The sequence below is a fragment of the Canis lupus genome, chromosome 8, assembly GCF_003254725.2.
Source record: "Canis lupus dingo isolate Sandy chromosome 8, ASM325472v2, whole genome shotgun sequence".
NCBI lineage: Eukaryota > Metazoa > Chordata > Mammalia > Carnivora > Canidae > Canis > Canis lupus.
The window spans coordinates 41319284-41338139 of record NC_064250.1 but is presented as its reverse complement, the minus strand read 5'-3'; the positions used below and the strand labels follow the sequence as shown (position 1 = coordinate 41338139).

At 38.3% G+C, this 18856-nt stretch overlaps 1 protein-coding gene across 15 annotated transcripts in view; it reads right to left on the bottom strand.

Annotated features, from left to right (window-relative positions):
* The window catches only part of GARIN2 (golgi associated RAB2 interactor family member 2), a 31990-nt gene that overhangs the window by 11341 nt on the left and 1793 nt on the right, over positions 1 to 18856 (bottom strand). For 8 of the 15 annotated variants that reach the window (XR_007412382.1, XR_007412381.1, XR_007412380.1 and 5 more), the window contains 6 exons: positions 15627 to 15739; positions 12730 to 12817; positions 9241 to 9403; positions 6544 to 6743; positions 5301 to 5832; positions 2106 to 2353 (listed from right to left, as the gene is read on the bottom strand). Coding sequence is in view for 12 of the 15 variants with exons in the window: in XM_025444228.3 (XP_025300013.1) it covers positions 2106 to 2353; positions 5301 to 5832; positions 6544 to 6743; positions 9241 to 9399 (1139 nt within the window). In the remaining 3 variants the exon portion in view is untranslated. Of the gene's footprint in view, positions 1 to 2105; positions 2354 to 5300; positions 5833 to 6543; positions 6744 to 9240; positions 9404 to 12729; positions 12818 to 14688; positions 14818 to 15626; positions 15740 to 18856 lie in introns of all 15 variants that reach the window. The other 7 variants (XM_025444233.3, XM_025444232.3, XM_025444235.3 and 4 more) reach the window with 3 other exon arrangements.

Here is an 18856-nt window from a genome sequence, read left to right as displayed (position 1 = left end):
GTGATTTTTAAAAATCTCATATTTATCCATTGTATTTCTTTATTATAATTACTAGACTCCCTTAAATTATATCATGTAGGAATGTTAATAGGAATATCCTTAATTTGTTCTAAGTTTTAAGTAGCACACTTCTATAATTTCTTCATTAAAAATAATGTTGGCTTTGGTTTGGAGTAAATATTTTTTACTGTGCTAAAGGAAAACTCTTCTACATTTTGTGGATCTTTATCAAGAATATCAGTCTCTCAAATGTATTTAAGGTATCTATGATTTTTTTCTGCTCTTTTAAATAATGACTTCTATTGAAAGTTTCCTTAATTTTATATTAAACTTGCTACATTTTGCCTGCCAAGATTCTATGAATTTAACATTTATTGTCTTAAGTAGGATTAATCTAGAATTTCCTCTCTTGTGTTGTCTTTCAGGTTTTATATTTCAGACAAATTATTTGCTTCAAAAAATTAGGAGAACATAACATAATTTTTCTATATTTAAAAGAAAACTTTACATTAAATAGAGATAATTCTTGGAGTACTAAACCACACTGTCCAGTAAAAGTTACAGCTATGTTTTCTTTCTCTTATGGGAACTATTGGGTAAGTTATTTCTATGTTCTCAAGTGCCAGTTTTGCCTCTTTGTATTTTTGTTAAAGTCATTTATTTAATTTAGGATTACAAAGTTTATTAAAGAAAAGATGTATACAATCTTTCTCAATAACATATTACTTTTGTTTTTATTTTTTATTTTTTTTAAAGATTTTACTTATTTATTCACGAGACACACAGAGAGAGAAGTAGAGGCAGAAACACAGGCAGAGGGAGAAGCAGGCTCCATGCAGGGAGCCCGACAGGGGACTCGATCCTGGGTCTCCAGGATCACATCCTGGGCTGAAGGTGGCGCTAAACCAGTGCTGCCCTACTTTTGTTTTTATTAGTTGATGATGACCTTTTAAATTTCTAATTTTATCATTTAAAAAAATAAGTTGTTGGGCCACCTGGGTGGCTCAGTGGTTGAGTGTCTGCCTTTGGCTCAGGTCGTGATCCCCAGGTCCTGGGATCGAGTCCCACATCAGGGTCTCCCCACAGGCAGCCTGCTTCTTCCTCTGCCTATGTCTCTGCCTCTCTCTGTGTGTTTCTCATGAATAAATTACCAAAAAAAGAAGTTGTCCAGTAGTTTGCCTGTTTTGTCATTCTTTTTGAATAATCAACCAAACTCTGTAGCACTTCAAGTTACTTATAATCATTCTCATTTATTTCTTTTTTTGGTTTGTTTTTGTTTTCCCTTGTTCCTTTTTTATATTCAAAAAGAATTTAGACATAATTCATTACATTCTCTATTTCATTCTTGCTCATGTAAGCATTTAAACTTCTATATGTTTCTCTGGTTTCTTTTTTAGGTGTTGAAATGATTGGATTAATTTTTATCTTTGTAGTACAACAGTGCTCTCTCATATTCAGCTTGCACTTGACTATTAAAATTATGAAAATAGAGGCACCTGGTGGCTCAGTCAGTTGGGTGACCAACTCTTGATTTTGGTTCAAGTCATGATCTCAGGGTGGTGAGATTGCGCCCTGAGTCAGGCTCTGCACTCAGCAGGGAGCCTGCTCCAGGATTATCTCTCTTTAAAATAATAAACAAGTATATCTTTAAAAAGAATAAACAGAATTATGAAAATATTTTTTTCAGATTAAGTTATTAGTCGGAAATGTAGAAAAATCATATGAAATATGTAGAGAAGAAAGTGGAGAGAAGTATAAAGATAAAGGCAAGAGTGGCCATAGTCACTCTGGGAGATCAGTGCCTTAACTCCAAAACGTAGATACTCTGACTCTATCCTATCTCTATTCCTCAGGACACACAATTGACACCAGATAGCCTAGAATGTGAACTGAAAGGGATGAGAAATTGAGAGGAAAATAAAAATTAGACAAAGTTAAACCAAATGCCAATAATCAAGAGTTGACTATGGCATCATTCAATTACATTGTTTCTATAACTGAGAATCTTTAGTAACAAATGCTAGAGCTGCAGGGACTTTAACGCCTATATTTATTTTACATTACTTCATGTCTTAGCATCCCCGGCTTTTCCCTGCCTCACATACCTGGATTCTTCAAACTTGAGAGCTGTGTTTTTAAAATCAGTTATCTTTATTTCAGAGGTTCTAGCACTCAACCCTTTGGATGAACTTGTCTCACTTTCTTCTTCTGTCAAGGTAGTACGAAAACATCGTTCACCTTGGAAAGTCAGTGTTACATTTGAGATGGTGACATGTTTTGAGGATTCTTTGAACTCATTCTTACTTTTTGTATCTCGTAGACACCCAGGCTTCAGAATATTTTCCATTTTTTCCTTTGAAAATAATAAACAGCAGCAAATTAGGTAACAGAAAAGCACCACCCAGATATAGATGATTTATGCAGCAAAATATTTATTTTTTCGAAATATTTAATATAGTAATCGTTTCATTTATATCTTCTGAGTGCCACACTGAGTGTGCACAGGCACACTATTGAGGGAATGAGGTTTGGTGAGTGGCCACTGAGGCCACCAGGCAGACGTTGGAGGCTGATAGTCTGGGACCTGACACAGCACATCCAGAAGCTCACCACTGTCAGCTTACACAAGAAAATTAGTACTTAATTATAGCATTTCCTTTTTCTGAATTCTTGGGGAAAGAAAGGTTGTCTAGAAATACCTTGGTACTTACTCCCCGATCTGATGTTGCTCTTAATTTAAGAGTATCTAATAGGTAAGGGGTACCTGGGTGGCTCAGTCAGTTAAGTATCCGATTCTTGCTTTCAGCTCAGGTCATGATTTCAGGGTCATGGGATCAAGCCCCGAGTCAGGCTCTGCACTGGGTGGGGAGTCTGCTTGAAATTCCCTCCCTCTCTCTCCTTTGCTCTCTGCCCTTCCTGCTGCTTACTTATGTATGTACACACACACTCTCTCTCTCAAATAAATAATAAATCTTAAAAGAGTGTCTAATAGGTGACACAAGTTGGGATTTTCACAATAAGACAAAAGAGTTCATTTTTTTCATCAAAAGACTTAGAACCTATACCTAAAACTAATACCACAAAATCTTTCCTGTTCTCTTAACTTCCTGGGTTCTGTTAACAAACCACCTCTCTTAGAAACTCACTGGCTTCCTCAGAATCTGTCTCAGGCCTCTGAGCAATTGATCAGCTGGTCCTAAAGACTTTGTTTCTCTAATATCCCCTCTCACCTGTACATTCCTCCTCCCATTGCCACCTCCTAGTCCACCACCTAGTCCACCACCTCCTCCCATTGCCACCACCTAGTCCATCACCTAGTCTACCACCTCCATCATGTTTTCACTTGAAAATAATACAGTATTCTTCTTCCTTAAAGAAAAAACTTTTTTTCTGTCAATGGAAGTAACACATTTAATATGGAATATTTAGAAGATCCTATAAAGATATAAAGTGAAGGGAGAAAATTATTGCTTGCTTGGGGCCACTAGCCAGAAATAACTACTTCTTTTTTTTTTTTTTTCAGAAATAACTACTTCTATGGCACATTTCATTCAGTCTTTTTGTCTATTTGTTTATGTGATATGTGTCTGCTTTGTGATAACATTTTAGTTCTATATCCTACATTGTTCACTTAACAATTTATTAATAGCATTTTTCTCATGTTATTAAGAATTGTGTAAGACTGCTTGAATTTGAAATTATGTTTATTGTAGAAAATAGAAAATGTAGAAAAGTGTAAAGAGGAAAACATTAATTTCCTGTAATCTCACAATCTAGAAATAAATGGCTGTTCAAATATGACTTTTCACCCTCCTACGGCTTGTGAGCATAAAAGTGTATTTTTATGTCATAGGGATCATATTCTTCATTTTTCACTCAACTTTTTTCAAACATGAAAGTTTCTCCAAGTAAAGAAAAATTTTCCCAATAATTTTAATACCCATATAGTAGTGTTTCATTTTAACAGATGTTTACTGACTGCCTATGATCTTGCCAGATACTGTGATTGCTCCTGAAAAACATTAATACAGCACCTGCCCTTCATGATTTATGTCAGTTTAGCAATTCCCCTGAAGTGAATATTTAGGTTCCTTCCAAATTTTCATTATTTCATTTTGACAAACATGATATAGATATGGTATAATTAGCATCATTACCACTAAATCCTCATTCTTACTTCTGATTAATTCCTTAAGGAAGATTCCTAGAAATGGAATCACTGAATCGAAAGTGTATAAACATTTTTAGGCTCTTGATTCATAATGATTTCAAGAAAGTTTGGGCCAATTCTTATGCCTGCCATGAATCTATATAAATTCCAAGTTGACCACACCTTGACTATTTTTATTATTCTAATTAACAGTGTTATAGGTTATTTTTTTCTTAGTTTGCATTCCTTTGATTACTAGTGAGGTCAAACTTTCTCCAGTGTATTTATTGGCAGTTTTCTTCTTCTGTAAAATGTCTAACCTTGCCCTTTATGATTTTTCTATTATGGGACCAATGGAGGTTTTCTAGCAGTAGGTCCTCAAACTTAGCTCTTTATCTACAATCCATGTTACCATCAGATTCATCTTTCTAAAAACACAGTTCTTTCATTCCCTTACACAGAGGGCTTTTATGGTTACAGTTTGCCCAAAGAGCAGAGTCCACACTTCTTAATTTGGCATTCAAGGTTTGCAAACAACTTTCCAATCCTATATTTTCCACGTATATTATGCTCCAGCCGAACTGAACTAACCATTCTTGAATATGGCTGTGTTTTTCCACTTTCTAGCCTTTTCTAAAGCTGCTCACTTCTTTTGGCACTTTATTTTTCTATTTCCACCCTCAGTTTTACCCATTGAAATTTCACCCCATCCTATAATATAGTGCATACTTTTATATACATTTAAACACTTAAAATAGTCCTTAAGTGACATTAATAGCCTTGTTTTAGAGATGAGGAGACTCATGTAGCTCAAGTAACTTCAGTGGCTTAGCCAAACAGCTATGTGGGAGGGCAAGAGTCCAACTTGAGTCCAGCTGTGCTGGTCCCAAAGTTCTTTCCATCCCACCATACCTTTTTGATGCTGAGTTAAATTTGACAGGAAGGATGGTCACTGCTTCTTTCAGGATACATCCTACAACTTCTTTATACCAGGGCTTGGGGCTAATATTCCATTATTTTAATTAGGTTACTCAGAGCGCATTCCATAGCATTTTGATAAACAATATCAACGGGCTAACCAAAAAGCATGATCTTGGTTATCATTCTCATTCTTGATTATTAAGGAATAAAATTGTGCCTTGTCACTTACCTTTTCTTCTTGCTTGGCCCTCAGTATATCATCATTTTCAAACACCACTATGACCTCTGAGTTTGGGACATCACAGAGGTCTGTGACTTCTGTAACTTCAGTGACAATATTTATATCTGGGGCCTCTGTGACCTCATTTTCTGGAACATCTGTGACGTCGGTGACATCAGTGACATCGGAGAAATCTGAGAAATCAATGCTTTCTACCGCATGTACAGGGTCTGAGCATGTGTACTCATGTGGGGTCTCTACAGCTGTGAACGCTGCAATATCCATGATGTCCATTGAACCTGTGATGTCTGTGCTATTCGTGATTTCTGAGAGACTTGAGATTTCTGACAGTTTGGAAGCTTTGGCTTTCTCCTCATTCAAGAGAGAGATGAGTTCCACCCATTGACAAAATAGGGTGTCCTGTTTACATGCAGGGGCGCAGAGCTGTAGGTAGTAGGCTCTACCACTCACCAGCTTTACTTTGATGCGCATATTCTCAGCATCATGCACCGAAAGAGTCACAAACTGCAGAGGTAGAAACCTGCAAACACACACGATTGTCATCTGGGGCCTGACTGAAGACCCATCAAAAGGCCTTTCCTTTTACATTGTATAGCAATTTGGAGAGTGAGATTCAGGACAAGGGGCTTGTCTCCCAGACAGGCCTGGGTTGGGGCAGGTTTGGGGTTGGGCAGTACCTTCTGTGGTTACTATGTTCCTGGGTCTGGTCCTTAGCTTTTGAGTATCAAAACTGTGATTTTTAGTATATGTAACCAGCCTCCTGAGGGCCATCTCACTCAAATCATACTCTTCAGACTCTGATGAACTAAAAAAATCAAAGTACCAACTATTTATCATGAGAAGTTGTCCCACTTAGTTCATCCTGCAAAGTTGAGAGAAGTTGAGAGATTGCTCTAGGTCACATTGAAAGTTAGTGGCTTGAGACAAGACCACAGCAAAATCTGATGGAAGCTGAGATGCTGGGGAAGAAAGGGCATGTTCTAGAGAGGCAGTTTATTATGAATCTTCAGTTACTGTTACTTAGGTTTGATTTTTAAAATTTAACTACCTGTTTGACTGCTAGCATGTCATAAGCAAATTTCCCAGACTTTAAGGACACGATTGCCATTTATAGCAGGATACAAGTGAAATGCTCCCTTGGAGCAAATGTCATTGGTGTTTTTATTTTCAGCTTCTCAGGGGTAAAGCATATTTTCTGAGAGATTCTTAACTTCTTCCCTTTGTAACTCACCTGGTGAGCACCAGGTTCTCTGGTGAAGGCGATATCAGGAGACTTTGAAACAGGGGTTCTTTATCTTTCTGGGCTTCAGGTGTCAGATGTGCTAGAAGCATCACATTGGGGGTCTTCTGGGTTTTACTGGAAGAGCAGATGCCTACAGTCACCCAGTTGGCTCGGTTATGAAGGTAAATGGATTCACCTCTCCTGTTAACCTAAGGCAGAGAACAGGAAGAGGAGTTTTCTGCTGAAGTGCATGGCCCCAACAACCTTGCTTACCTGAGCAGTGTAGGAAATAAAGGAGAAATGAAACATGATGGTACATTTGCTCAATCACTTGTTGAGAATTCCTGAAGTTATCACAGTGAATGGACAGACCCCCTGGGCCATGGGGGTTCTATCAGGGATAGTGAACATTAAAAAGTATGTCACTAATTATTACTGCAACAAGTATTACCAGGCATGAATTTAGGGTGCTGTGCTATGAGGCATATGATAGGAGACTTGATTTAAGAGGAGATACAGGCAGTGGTGTATTGGTAAATGTGTAACAACTATTTCTGATATGCATATATTTATTATATATCTTACTGATATAGAAGATGAGTAGCACACAATTTACAAATAACGATATATGCAACTTTCTTTATTTTAAATTCAGTACAGTCAATTGATTCTCACAGAAGTCTTCATTGACCTTTGTCAAACTCTTATATCCATAACCTTAAAAGCATAAATTGTAAAATGTAGTAAAATAATAGGAACAATGAGGTTTGAGTATGTGAGTTTATCGATTTAATTTTCTGTATTCAAAGCTAGACGTGCAAATTTCCTGAACACTTACCAGTCAGCCAGCTCCAGCATACTCCAGACATAGGGTCAGAGAAATCTCCCCCGAGGAAGAGACCTCTAGCTGAGACCTGAATGTGAGACTCCGACAATGTGGGAGTTAAACTGACTGGGTGGACAGGAGAGCTTTTCAGACAGAGGAACAGCATGTGCAAAAATCCCTAAGTCCAAGAATCTTGGCCAGTAAGATCTCTGCCAGTTGGAAGAAAAGAAAACTGGAAAGTGGCTAGACAGGGATGCGAAGGAAGCCAGAGAAGGGCCACATTTGGTTTCTCAGCTAGACATTAACTAAAAAACACAAAAATCACTTAAAAACAAATATACTCGGAAAGAGGTTGTAGCTCACACTATGGACCTACCCAAAGCCATGCCTGATTAACAGAATTCAGCATCCAACCAGTATCTACCCCTTAGGGATGGTGCTCTGGCTCAGGGGTGAAATACTGATGAACCTGGCGATTTCATTCCCTAGCCAGTGCTTGCTTTCAGCAGGGCCATGTGGCCTAGGTCTGGCCAATGAGACACAGCGGGGGCCTCCTGGTGGCTCTGGGAAAGGTTTCCGGTCCTCACAAAAAGTTGCTATGATAAGGGCATCTCTTGTGTTTCTGGCAGCTGTTACTGTCCTGTTGGTATGTCCTATCCTGAGGGGAGCTAACTCGAGGGAGATAGAGCAAAAGAGAGGAACTGGGTCCCTGATGACTCCTTGCAAGTGAGCTGATGTCCTGTGGCTCTTTTACTTTGAGATGCCTATTTGTTTTCGTTTGAACTTGAGTCAGAGACCTGTGGCAACTTGCTGACAAAGGCATACTAACCATGAGAGGTTGTGTATGTTGAAGGGAATAACTTACCCAATTATGATACGGGGCATGCCTGGTCTATAGAGTGCTACCTACCTCCCTTAGTGTTTATTAGAACATGCACTAAAGGTTATTTGAGAAGGATGTAGGAAGAAGTATAAAAAATAAAATAAGATTATTAGTAGGAAAGAAGCACATAGAAGGCAAAGTCATCAAATCATGACTTATCACATGCGTTCTGGGCATTACTAAAACATTAGTTTTCTTTGAGGAGTCACCTCCTGCCTATGGTGTTCTGGAGGTGAGGACGTCTCCCTAGAACCAAGGCATCAGGGCAGAGAACATATTTATGGAAGGCGAAGCATCTATTGTCTTCTCTATCTCTCCTCTGTGGAATCAGCTGAGGAGCTGCTTGAATGGGTGTGTTTTGTGTTAGACTTGGTCGTGGCATTACTGTGGACTTTAGGGGTATGGCCTACAACAGTGAACTCATTTTCCCGTTCCTTGTCTGAATATTTTAATGTTTAATGTTCAGAAGAAAGCAAGAACTGCTATCAAATGCCTTGAAATGTAGTTTCATTCATAATGTAGGGACATTTTTATGAGAAGAAAACTCTCCTCCCTGACAATTTAACAATTATCTTTTACTTTCAGAACTAAGAGCCAAAATTGACTTTAATACCAAGTTGTGTTATTCTTTAAAATGTCTTCTCAATCCAAGAAAGGAGCTATCTGAATGCTTTCCTGTGGCAGGATGTTCTGAATTCACTGTAATCTCTTCATGTCATTTTGGGAAGATTATGATAGAATGACAAACATGGTGGAGTTAGAAAGATTTAGGAGTTAGAACAAACTCTAAGTGAGAGTTTGCTGGGAAAATTTGGAATGAATTTTCCTTTAACATTATCATTATTTTAGGTTGGTTAAAGTTCCAAAATTTTTCCCTTTAATCGTCTCACTCATTCCTTTATCACTTTTAAAATACTCCTCCTCCTAATCTTTTCAATTTGAGAAAATTAATTACTGAAGTTATTGGAACTTAATTCAGGGCTCGCATCTTATTTACCTGGATAAAATTGCTCTCTAAAATGGGAGGAGATACAAAAGGGGCATACTCTCCTCCATCCAACATGTTTTGAAGATCTCCTGGATCTTGGGAGGGTGGCACAGAGATGGCATCTTGCTCATTGTTCCTTGTGGTGGGTTTCCTTTTGTTCCTCTTCATGGTGCTTACAGACAAACATCACAAAGTCAAAGGAATAGGAGCACAATGAACAGATACAGAGAAAATTCATCATCACTTTGCCTCACTTACTCATTAAGTCAACACATTTTATCAACACCTATGATATGCCAGGCACTGCCTGGAACATTGGTGATACATCCGTACAGGATTGGTAGGATCCTTGCCTCCATGCAGCTTATACTCTATAGGAAGGATAATCAACAACAACAACAACAACAACAAAAAGAATACTGGATGATTAGGGCTACAAAGACTCTAGAAAAGATCCATGTAACAAAAAAATGCCTGGGATGTGGAGCTAGCAATGCTAATTAATTAGGACAAATAGGAAAGGCCTCTCTAGGAGACCATGAAACACATGTACCATATCCCCCAAAAGCAGATCCCCTTTTTTTTTTTTTGTAAGTAGGGTTTAAAAACTATACTAAATTGAGAACATCTTTTCCTGACCATTCACCCTTGCCTAATGCTTAGCTCTTGGCTGAGAGGTAAGTAGTGGATTTCTATCTAACCAATAACTATTGTCTATGTCTTCTACTCTTTTGCTCTGACTCTCTTAGAAACTGCTTCAACAAAGAACAGTGCCTCTGCATCATTGGATTTTACCTTTTATCTACCAGAAAGGACAGAATTCCAAGAAGGGAACAAGGTCTCAGAATGTAATTCTGTTCATATTTTCAAAAGATCACCTCCTTCCCTCTTTACAAATCCCATGCCAGTTAGAGGAGGGGTCCTTAACTGGCAAGCAGCTGCTCCTGTGTTCCACTGCAGGTGTACAGTTCCACCTCAGTTCTTTCTCAGAGGCTCTTTTTTCCCCTTTTGCTCAAGCTAAGGGGTAAGTTATGGACGTGTCTTGTTGCTGTCCCAGTCAGGGTCACAGGATGCAGAGACCACAGCTACCTGACATCCTATGGGCATATGACTCTGGGCACGGGAATTCCCCATCAGACCTTCTGCTGGTGGCAGCTCAATTCCTCCCTTCACCACATCCATGCACGAACACAGGGAAAGTGAAAAGAGTCAGGAAAAGCAAGAAAGTAAAAATAGTCCAGTGAAGCTAAAATGTAAAAAAAAAAAAAAAAGAGAGAGAGAGAGAGAGAGACAAAAACAAAGAGCATTCAGGAAAAGAGAGAGAGATAAAACCACCACCACCATCCAAAACATAGCGGATGGGAAGTAAGAATAAAATTTGTTTAGTGCTTGATACGAGGCAGGCAGTAAAGACTTTACATGCACTATCTCGTTTAATTCTGAAAATACTGTGAAGTAGCACTACTACGATGCTTATTTTATGCACCATGCAGCTGAGGCTTGGAGAGGGGAAGTAACTTACCCGAGTCCCCACGCCAGGATTCAAACCCTCATAGTCTGACTAGTCTGACTGATTATGCCATTGCCCATGGTTCAATACTGCCTTGAGTGCTCAGAAAGATGGATGTAAGAGTTGGCAAGAGTGAAAGGGGTCAGAACGGGTCAGGACAGTTGGAAAGGAGGAATAGGAGGGAGCACCAAAGAATACAGATGTCCTTCTTCTTCCTATTCCCTTTTATTCCTGAACAGCTTTGTCCTAGATCCAGTAGCTGGAACAAAGAGAGGCAGGAATCTGTACTGGGAAGGGTGAGAAGCTTTAGCTCAGAACCCAAAGGAAGCAAGAAGGTCTGCTGTCAGGTGAAGGGGGATGCAGTATAAGAAATCAGAGTCCAGGAGGCTAAGGAGAGTGTCTAAGCAGGAGAGAAGATGGCAGAAAAGGAAGGTAATTGATTACATATAGGGGAATTGGTCAAATAAAATAGGAAACGATGAGAATATATACTGACATAAATAAATGAATAAATTAAAAGTTTGGTGAAGAACATAGAAATCACATCATTCAAAGTAACTTCTACGAAGATACTTATTAATTTCAAAGGAGGAAAAAGTAATTTTATAGTGAGGAAGTCACTCAGACACCATCACAGTAGAGTGATGAATGAACACTATCAATAATGGGGCAAATCAAAGTGGTGCATCACCTGATAGGATCGAATGAGAAGCACGGAGCATTCTCCTGTGATATCTCTCCCAAAGATGCATGACCCAAATCCAACTATTAGGAAATATCAGACAGATCTAATTTAAGGGATAAATGACAATATATCTGGCCTTTGATCTTAAAAAATGTCAACATAATGAAAGTCAAAGAAATACTAAAAAAACCATTCCAGACTAAAGAAGACTAAAGAGATGTGATAACAACTTCAATCCTGCTTCTGAACTGGATCTGTTAGCTACGAAGCCCATTACTGGGACAACTGGTAAAATTTGAATGAGGTCTCAGGATTAGGCGATGGTATTATGCAATATTCATGTTCTGATTTTGATGGTTAAATTTTGCCTATGTAGGAGAATGTCCTTGATTGTAGGAAACATGAACTAAAGTATTTGGGGGTTATGAGGGATTAGATTGGCAAATTCCTCTTAATAGATTTTGGGGGAAAACTTCTTCTGTACCTGCTATATTTCTGTATGTTTGTGATTATTTTGAAGAAATTAGTGGAAATAACAATAATATAAAGAAAAAGGAAGTAAAAGTTATAGAGGAGAGGAAGACAGATGTGTAAAAGAAGATATAGAGGAGATAGACAGGATCTGAGGGTTAGTGTGCTAAAAGGCTTTAGTCATCTCAGGTTTCCAAGAAAAGAACTTTGCAACAGCAATGGAAGAATCCTCATAGTGGTTGGATGTAGGAGAAGAACACATAAAGCCTCGTTGTCATTTACAGTTTCTCTTCTTCATGACTTATAGCACAAGGCACTTATTTCATCATCACTTTGTTGAAAGACAGTGAAGCAGCCTTAGAGAACCAGAGGACATAGCAAGTGATCAAAGCATCAGTTGGATTCTTTGGGGCCTAAATATATGGAGAATCTCCTGGAACACGACAAGAAATCATTAGAAAAGAGCATTTTTTTAATGAAAGCAAAGTATGATGGTAGAAGAACAAAGTTAGCAAACTTTTGGGTTAGGATGACAAGCAAAATCACAGCAATTGTTCACCCTTCATTTTCCAGAACTGCTGTGATTTCTTACACTTGTGTCTTCAGTTCAGACTTTCTCATTTTGGTTCATGTGCCCCCTCTGGAGATCTAGAAAAGTTGATCACTGTAAGCAGCCTCTTTGGTACACTGAGTTCCCAGATGAGGGGAAGAGGCACAGAAAGCTTGGAAAGTAAGTCAAGAAGGAATGGAGAGAGAATGGAGAAAGGGAAGGAGAAGGTGTGATGAGGTAGAGCTTAATCTGGTCTCATCAGTACACACCAACATATCTTACCTCAACTCAGGGCCAAGCCACAGTCTTCTCTCGGACACAAAGTTCTTAACTCATTTCAGTTTGGGCTTCCTCCTTTTCATGATGAAGTCTTTTGTGAAGGGAACAGAAAGAGAAAACAAAGTGCATGAAGAACGGTACAAATCCTTACTTTTATTTCATTCCCAAGATGTCTGTGCCTTGGAGTTTTTCTAACCAAGCAAGGTGGGTGAAGAGCTCAAAGAGCTGCTGTCTATATTTGAGCTAAGCTGTTGTCAATAATTCTAATCATGGTTTTTTGGGGGGTGGAACCAGACAGTCATGAGATCATAGCTCAGGCTCGGTCTGAAACTGTTAATGGGTAAAATCCAGGGCTCTTAGAGCCAAGAAATATATTTGATAAGGTGACAAATGAAGTAATACAGACTAAAATAACTATTGTAAAATTGGGGGGGGGGGATTCATAAGAAGCCTGAGATATTTTCTTCCTGTAAAAAGCCAGAGTAGTCTATATTATTAACTTTCCAGCTGGTGGTAGTTTGTATGAATGTATATACTTACATATGCTTACACTCACTATTTTATCACTTGTGTATAATTCTCCATAATATGGTTGCAGTTATTACAGACAATACTTTTTCCTCTCCATAAAATTCAGATTTGATTTAATCCCCTCAGGAATACCTGGGCCAGGTGAACTACAGCCATAATCACTATCAGAACTCAAGTGTCATAAGGCCAGTATGGAAACTGGTATAGTGGGAATATAAAGGATTCTAGAGTCAGACACATAATATTTGGGCTCTGTCACCTCCTTTTGTGACCTTGGGCACGTTAACATCTTTGAGCTCAATTTCCTCATCTATAAAATGAAGATAAAACTACCCAACTCAATGCAGTGATGTATAGGAAACAGTGAACACCATGGCCATCACATAGTGAAAACATGAACACGAATGTTGGTCTACCGACACCTACCCCTCTGTCAAAAAGGTATACTTTACTCAGCCATTTGCTAGGCTGGGTTCCCTTTTGCTCACTTAACAGTTTCATATTTCCTGAGTTTCATTCATTCTATGAAACATTTTTTTCCTCAGCTTAACAAATCTGAAATGGAATATTCCTTGTGATCACTCTCTGTTGGTGGGGGCAATTGCATGGTGGTTGTTATTTGGTTCCACATGCATGAACTCAATCATGGTTATTCATATTAAATTATGTACATTGATTGTACTATATGAGTTGCATTTAATTGCCACTTAAAATCAAAAAATACACGGGGACAAATGAAAATGAAGACAACAGTCCAAAATCTTTGAAATGCTATAAAAGCTGATCTAAGAGGAAGATTTTAGCAATATAAGCCTACCTCAAGTCTATGGCCATACCACCCTGAACGCGCCCAATCTCGTCTAAGCCTACCTCAAGAAGAAATAAAAATCTGTAATAAAAAACCTAACCTTACACTTAGAGGAGCCAGAGAAAAACAACAGTAACAAACAAAGCCCAAATCCAGTAGAAGGAAGGAAATAACAAAGATTAGAGCAGAAATAAATGAAATAGAAGCTAAAAAACCAAAAGAAAAGATCTATGAAGCTGGGAGCTAGTTCTTTGAAAAGATCAGCAAAATTGATAAAACTTTAGCTGATTCACCAAAGGAAAAAAAAAAAAATAAAAGAAGACTCAAATAAATAAAATCAGAAATGGAGGAAAAAGAAAATGGACTCCACAGAAATGCAGAAAACTGTAGGAGAATATCATGAAAAATTGTATGCCAACAAGTTGGAAAACCTAGAAGACATGCTTAAGTTCATAGAAACACATCATCTTCCAGAACTGAATTGAGAGAAATAGAGAATTTAAACAGATCAATTACTAGCAATGAAATTAAATCAGTAATCAAAAAACTCCCACCAAACAAAAGCCTAGGACCAGATGGCTTCATGGGTAAATTCTACCAAACATTTAAAGGAGAGTTAATACCTGTTCTTCTCAAACTTTTTCAAAAAATAGAAGAGGAAGGAAAATTTCGAATTCATTTTATGAGGCCAGCATCACCCTGAAAAAGGAACCCACATGAAGTGTTGGTTGGAATGCAAATTGGTGTAGGCACTAGGAAAAACAGTATGGAGATTTGTCAAAAACATTAAAAATAGAAGTACCCAGTAATTCCACTACTGAGAATTTACCCAAAGAAAACAAAAACACTCATTCAAAAAGATATATGCACCACTATATTTATTGCAGCATTATTTATAAAAGCCACGATGTGGAAGCAACCTAAATGCCCATCAATAGATGAATAAATAAAAATGTGGCACATAGGGACACCTGTGTGGTTCAGTCAGTTAAGTGGCTGGCTTTGATTTCAGCTCAGGTCATGATCCCTAGTTGTGGGGTCAAGCCCCGTGGTGGGCACTGCACTCAGTGGGGAGTTTGCTTGAGGAGGCTGTATCTCCTCCCACCATCCTTTCCCTCACTTGCTGGCCCTCTCTCTCTAAAATAAATAAATAAAATTAAAAGAAAAGATGAATATGATTCAGCCATAAAAAAGAATGAGATCTTGCCATTTGAAACAACATGGATGGACCTAGGGAGTATAATACTGAGTGAAATAAGTCACATAGGAAAAGACAAATACCACATACTCACACGTGGAATTTAAGAAACAAAACAAAGAAAACAAAATGACAAACCAAAAAGCAGACTCTTAAATATGGAGAACAAATTGGTGGTTGCCAGAGAGGAAGTGGGTGGGGGGATGGCTAAAATAGGTAAAGGCAATTAGGAGTATACTTATTTTGATGAGCATTGAGAAGTGTATAGAATTGTTGTATCATTATATAGAACAACTGAAACTAATACAACACTGTATGTTAATTCATAACTGAATAAAAATAAAATGTGTTTCTAATGGTTACCTGAAAACCTTTTGTTGACACTTTCCAGCCTGGTTAAGAAAGTTCCAGTAGAAAACGTGCAGAAAGCATGTCAGAGGCTTGGAAGAAGGTCCCAGAGACTGGAGTGGAACACTCTTTTAAGAAATACACAGAGGATGACAGAAAAAAGTATGACAGACATTGTGTGGAAAACTTCTAAGAATAAGAAAGCATTTAGTTATGTAATTAGCAGCATTTTTTTTTCTTTCTCAGTGATCCAGAACATAATGGATATAATAATTGGTGGATCTTAGATTTGATGAAATGCATTAGTCAACTCTTGTTTATCCAGAAATGGGCAATAACGTGCACATTTTTGAAAACAATCTAAGAAAGTGACAACATGCAGTATGTTTACTGTTTACAAATTCATGCTATTCTGTGGATGCTCCATGGTCACCAGGACTAGAGAATGGCCCTTCCCAGTACAGTCATTAATGTGGTCCCCAGGATCCCTTCCAATGTGAGAACAGTCCTTCCAGAGAGGAATCAGTGATGATCTCCTGAGGGAGCAAGTATAATTGTGAGTTTAGGGCCACAGAGAAGGAAGGGGAAATGAGTGGGTGGGAAGAGCTTCAGTGGATTTGCAGACATTCTGGGCCTTCCCCTTCTCAGCCCTTTTGAACTCTGGAACAAAGGGGAGGTCAGCTAAAGAGCTAAAAATGTAACAGAATCTTTTATCTTCACTAGTGTGCTAGTTCTTTGTTTCTAAACATCTGTTCTGGAATTATTTTGACACTTTTGGATTATGTGTATAGATGGTAAATATGTGCTGAATTTTAACTAGTTTTGTTTAAACTGTCATTTGAGATTACCAATCTGCACACCACAACCTCTGCCCCCCACCTCCAATTATTCTGGTAATAAGCCAAGATTGCACTGTCCTTGAGATATATGAATTGTTCTGTGAAGCCAGTTTTGGCTAAACACACACACCACCACAGACTGTCAAAGGTCCAAAAGCATAATTATCAACTGTTGAATTAACTATTTACTAGGTTTATGCTCAGTATCTGGAAATAGTATTAAAGTTTTGATAGGGATCCCTGGGTGGCGCAGCGGTTTGGCGCCTGCCTTTGGCCCAGGGCGTGATCTTGGAGACCCGGGATCGAGTCCCACGCCGGGCTCCCGGTGCATGGAGCCTGCTTCTCTCTCTGCCTCTCTCTCTCTCTCTCTGTGACTATCATAAATAAATAAATAAAGTTTTGGTATGTATGTGTCTTTCTAGTTTTATAAATTTATATATATTATACTTATATAATATATAAAATATATAATATTGTATGTTAGCTATATATATAGTACATTACATATTTTCCTATAACATTAAATACCTTTAAAAGCAGAAATTACCAATTATGGTGTGGACCTATTTGGAACATCACAGTCTCTTGTTAAGATGGACCAAAGTTAATCGTGCTCAGTGGCTACACTGATGCTTGAGAAATTATTTTCTCTTAAAAAACAGTAGAAAATCGGGATCCCTGGGTGGCGCAGCGGTTTGGCGCCTGCCTTTGGCCCAGGGCGTGATCTTGGAGACCCGGGATCGAATCCCACGTCGGGCTCCCGGTGCATGGAGCCTGCTTCTCCCTCTGTCTGTGTCTCTGCCTCTCTCTCTCTCTGTGTGACTATCAAAAAAAAAAAAAAAAAAAAAAAAAGAACAGTAGAAAATCCATGGTCCTCAACTGTGGTAAGTTCCTTGTGCTCTGCTGTGCTTTCCTGTGAGAAGACCATGGAGCAGCAGCCTGACAGCTCACACCTTCCGGTCCTCTTATCTAATCAGCAACCTTGACTGAGATATTGTTATTAATTTTGATGATTCAAAATAATTCTAATTTGTATAGGCAGGACTTTTATAGATAGTTTTGTTTTCCCAGTAATTTTATCTCTGGATCAGTTTTTAATATAGTTTTATTGAGGTATAATTTGCATATTATCAACCTCACTCATTTAAAGGCTATAACTGAATAATTTCATTGTATTTACAGAGTTGCACAACTGCCACCTTAATCTAATTTAGAACATTTTCATCACTTCTGTGGATACATTTTTATTTTTATTTATTTATTTATTTTAAAATATTTTATTCATTTATTCATGAGAGACACACAGAGAGAGAGGCAGAGACACAGGCAGAGGGAGAAGCAGGCTCCATGCAGGGAGCCTGACGCGGGACCGATCTTGGGACCCCAGGATCACTCCCCGGGCGAAGGCAGGCGCCAAACCACTGAGCCACCCAGGGATCCCCTATTTTCTTTTTTAAAAAATAAAGCAAGGCTTGTTTATGCAAATTCTTTGTGAAAGTTTATACTTTCTTGCTTTATTAACATTACATGTACAATAGAGGTCTACAATATAAAACTCACAAATAAAAAGTAAATTTTATTTTATTTAATTAATTTATTTGAAAATATTTATTTGTTTATTCATGAAAGACACACAGAGAGAGGCAGAGATATAGGCAGGCTCCCCCCAGGGAGCCCAATGCAGGACCAATCCCGAATCCCAGGATCACACCCTGAGCTGAAGGCAGAAGCTCAACCACTGATCCACCCAGGTGTTCCAAAAAGTAAATTTTAGTATTAAAAATAGACTAAGCACATTAAAGGGTTAATGAATGTGTTATGTTATGGAATTACAATAAATATGTTTTGAATGAATGTGTGAATTAGAGCAAAGAAGCAAAGCAGGGTTGCCATAGGCCATAGTGGGAACTTAGCTTCATTTCACAGATACACAAAATCTTTAGTTATACTTTGTTCTACCAGGACTGTGTATTCATTGTCACAATCACAGTCTATATTTTTCCAATGATTTATGCCTTTCACTAGGCTCATTAAATGTTTTATACATCTAGTTAAGCAAGCAACGTATAGGAGAGAGTGTGTTTTTAACTGTGTTACAGAAAACAGAGGAATCTATTTGAGATGGATCCCAACTTATCTGGTCACTAGCAGATTCTTTATGTTCTTTGTTATTTATTTTATTTATTATATTTTTTAAATATTTTATTTATTTATTCATGAGAGAGAGAGAGGAGAGGCAAAGGCACAGGCAGAGGGAAAAGCATGCTCCATGCAGAGGCACAAGCAGGCTCCATGCAGGAGCCCGACATGGGACTCGATGTGGGGCCTCCAGGATCAGGCCCAGGGCTGAAGGCGGCGCTAAACCGCTGAGCTACCCGGGCTGCCCTGTTATTTCTTTTAAATTGT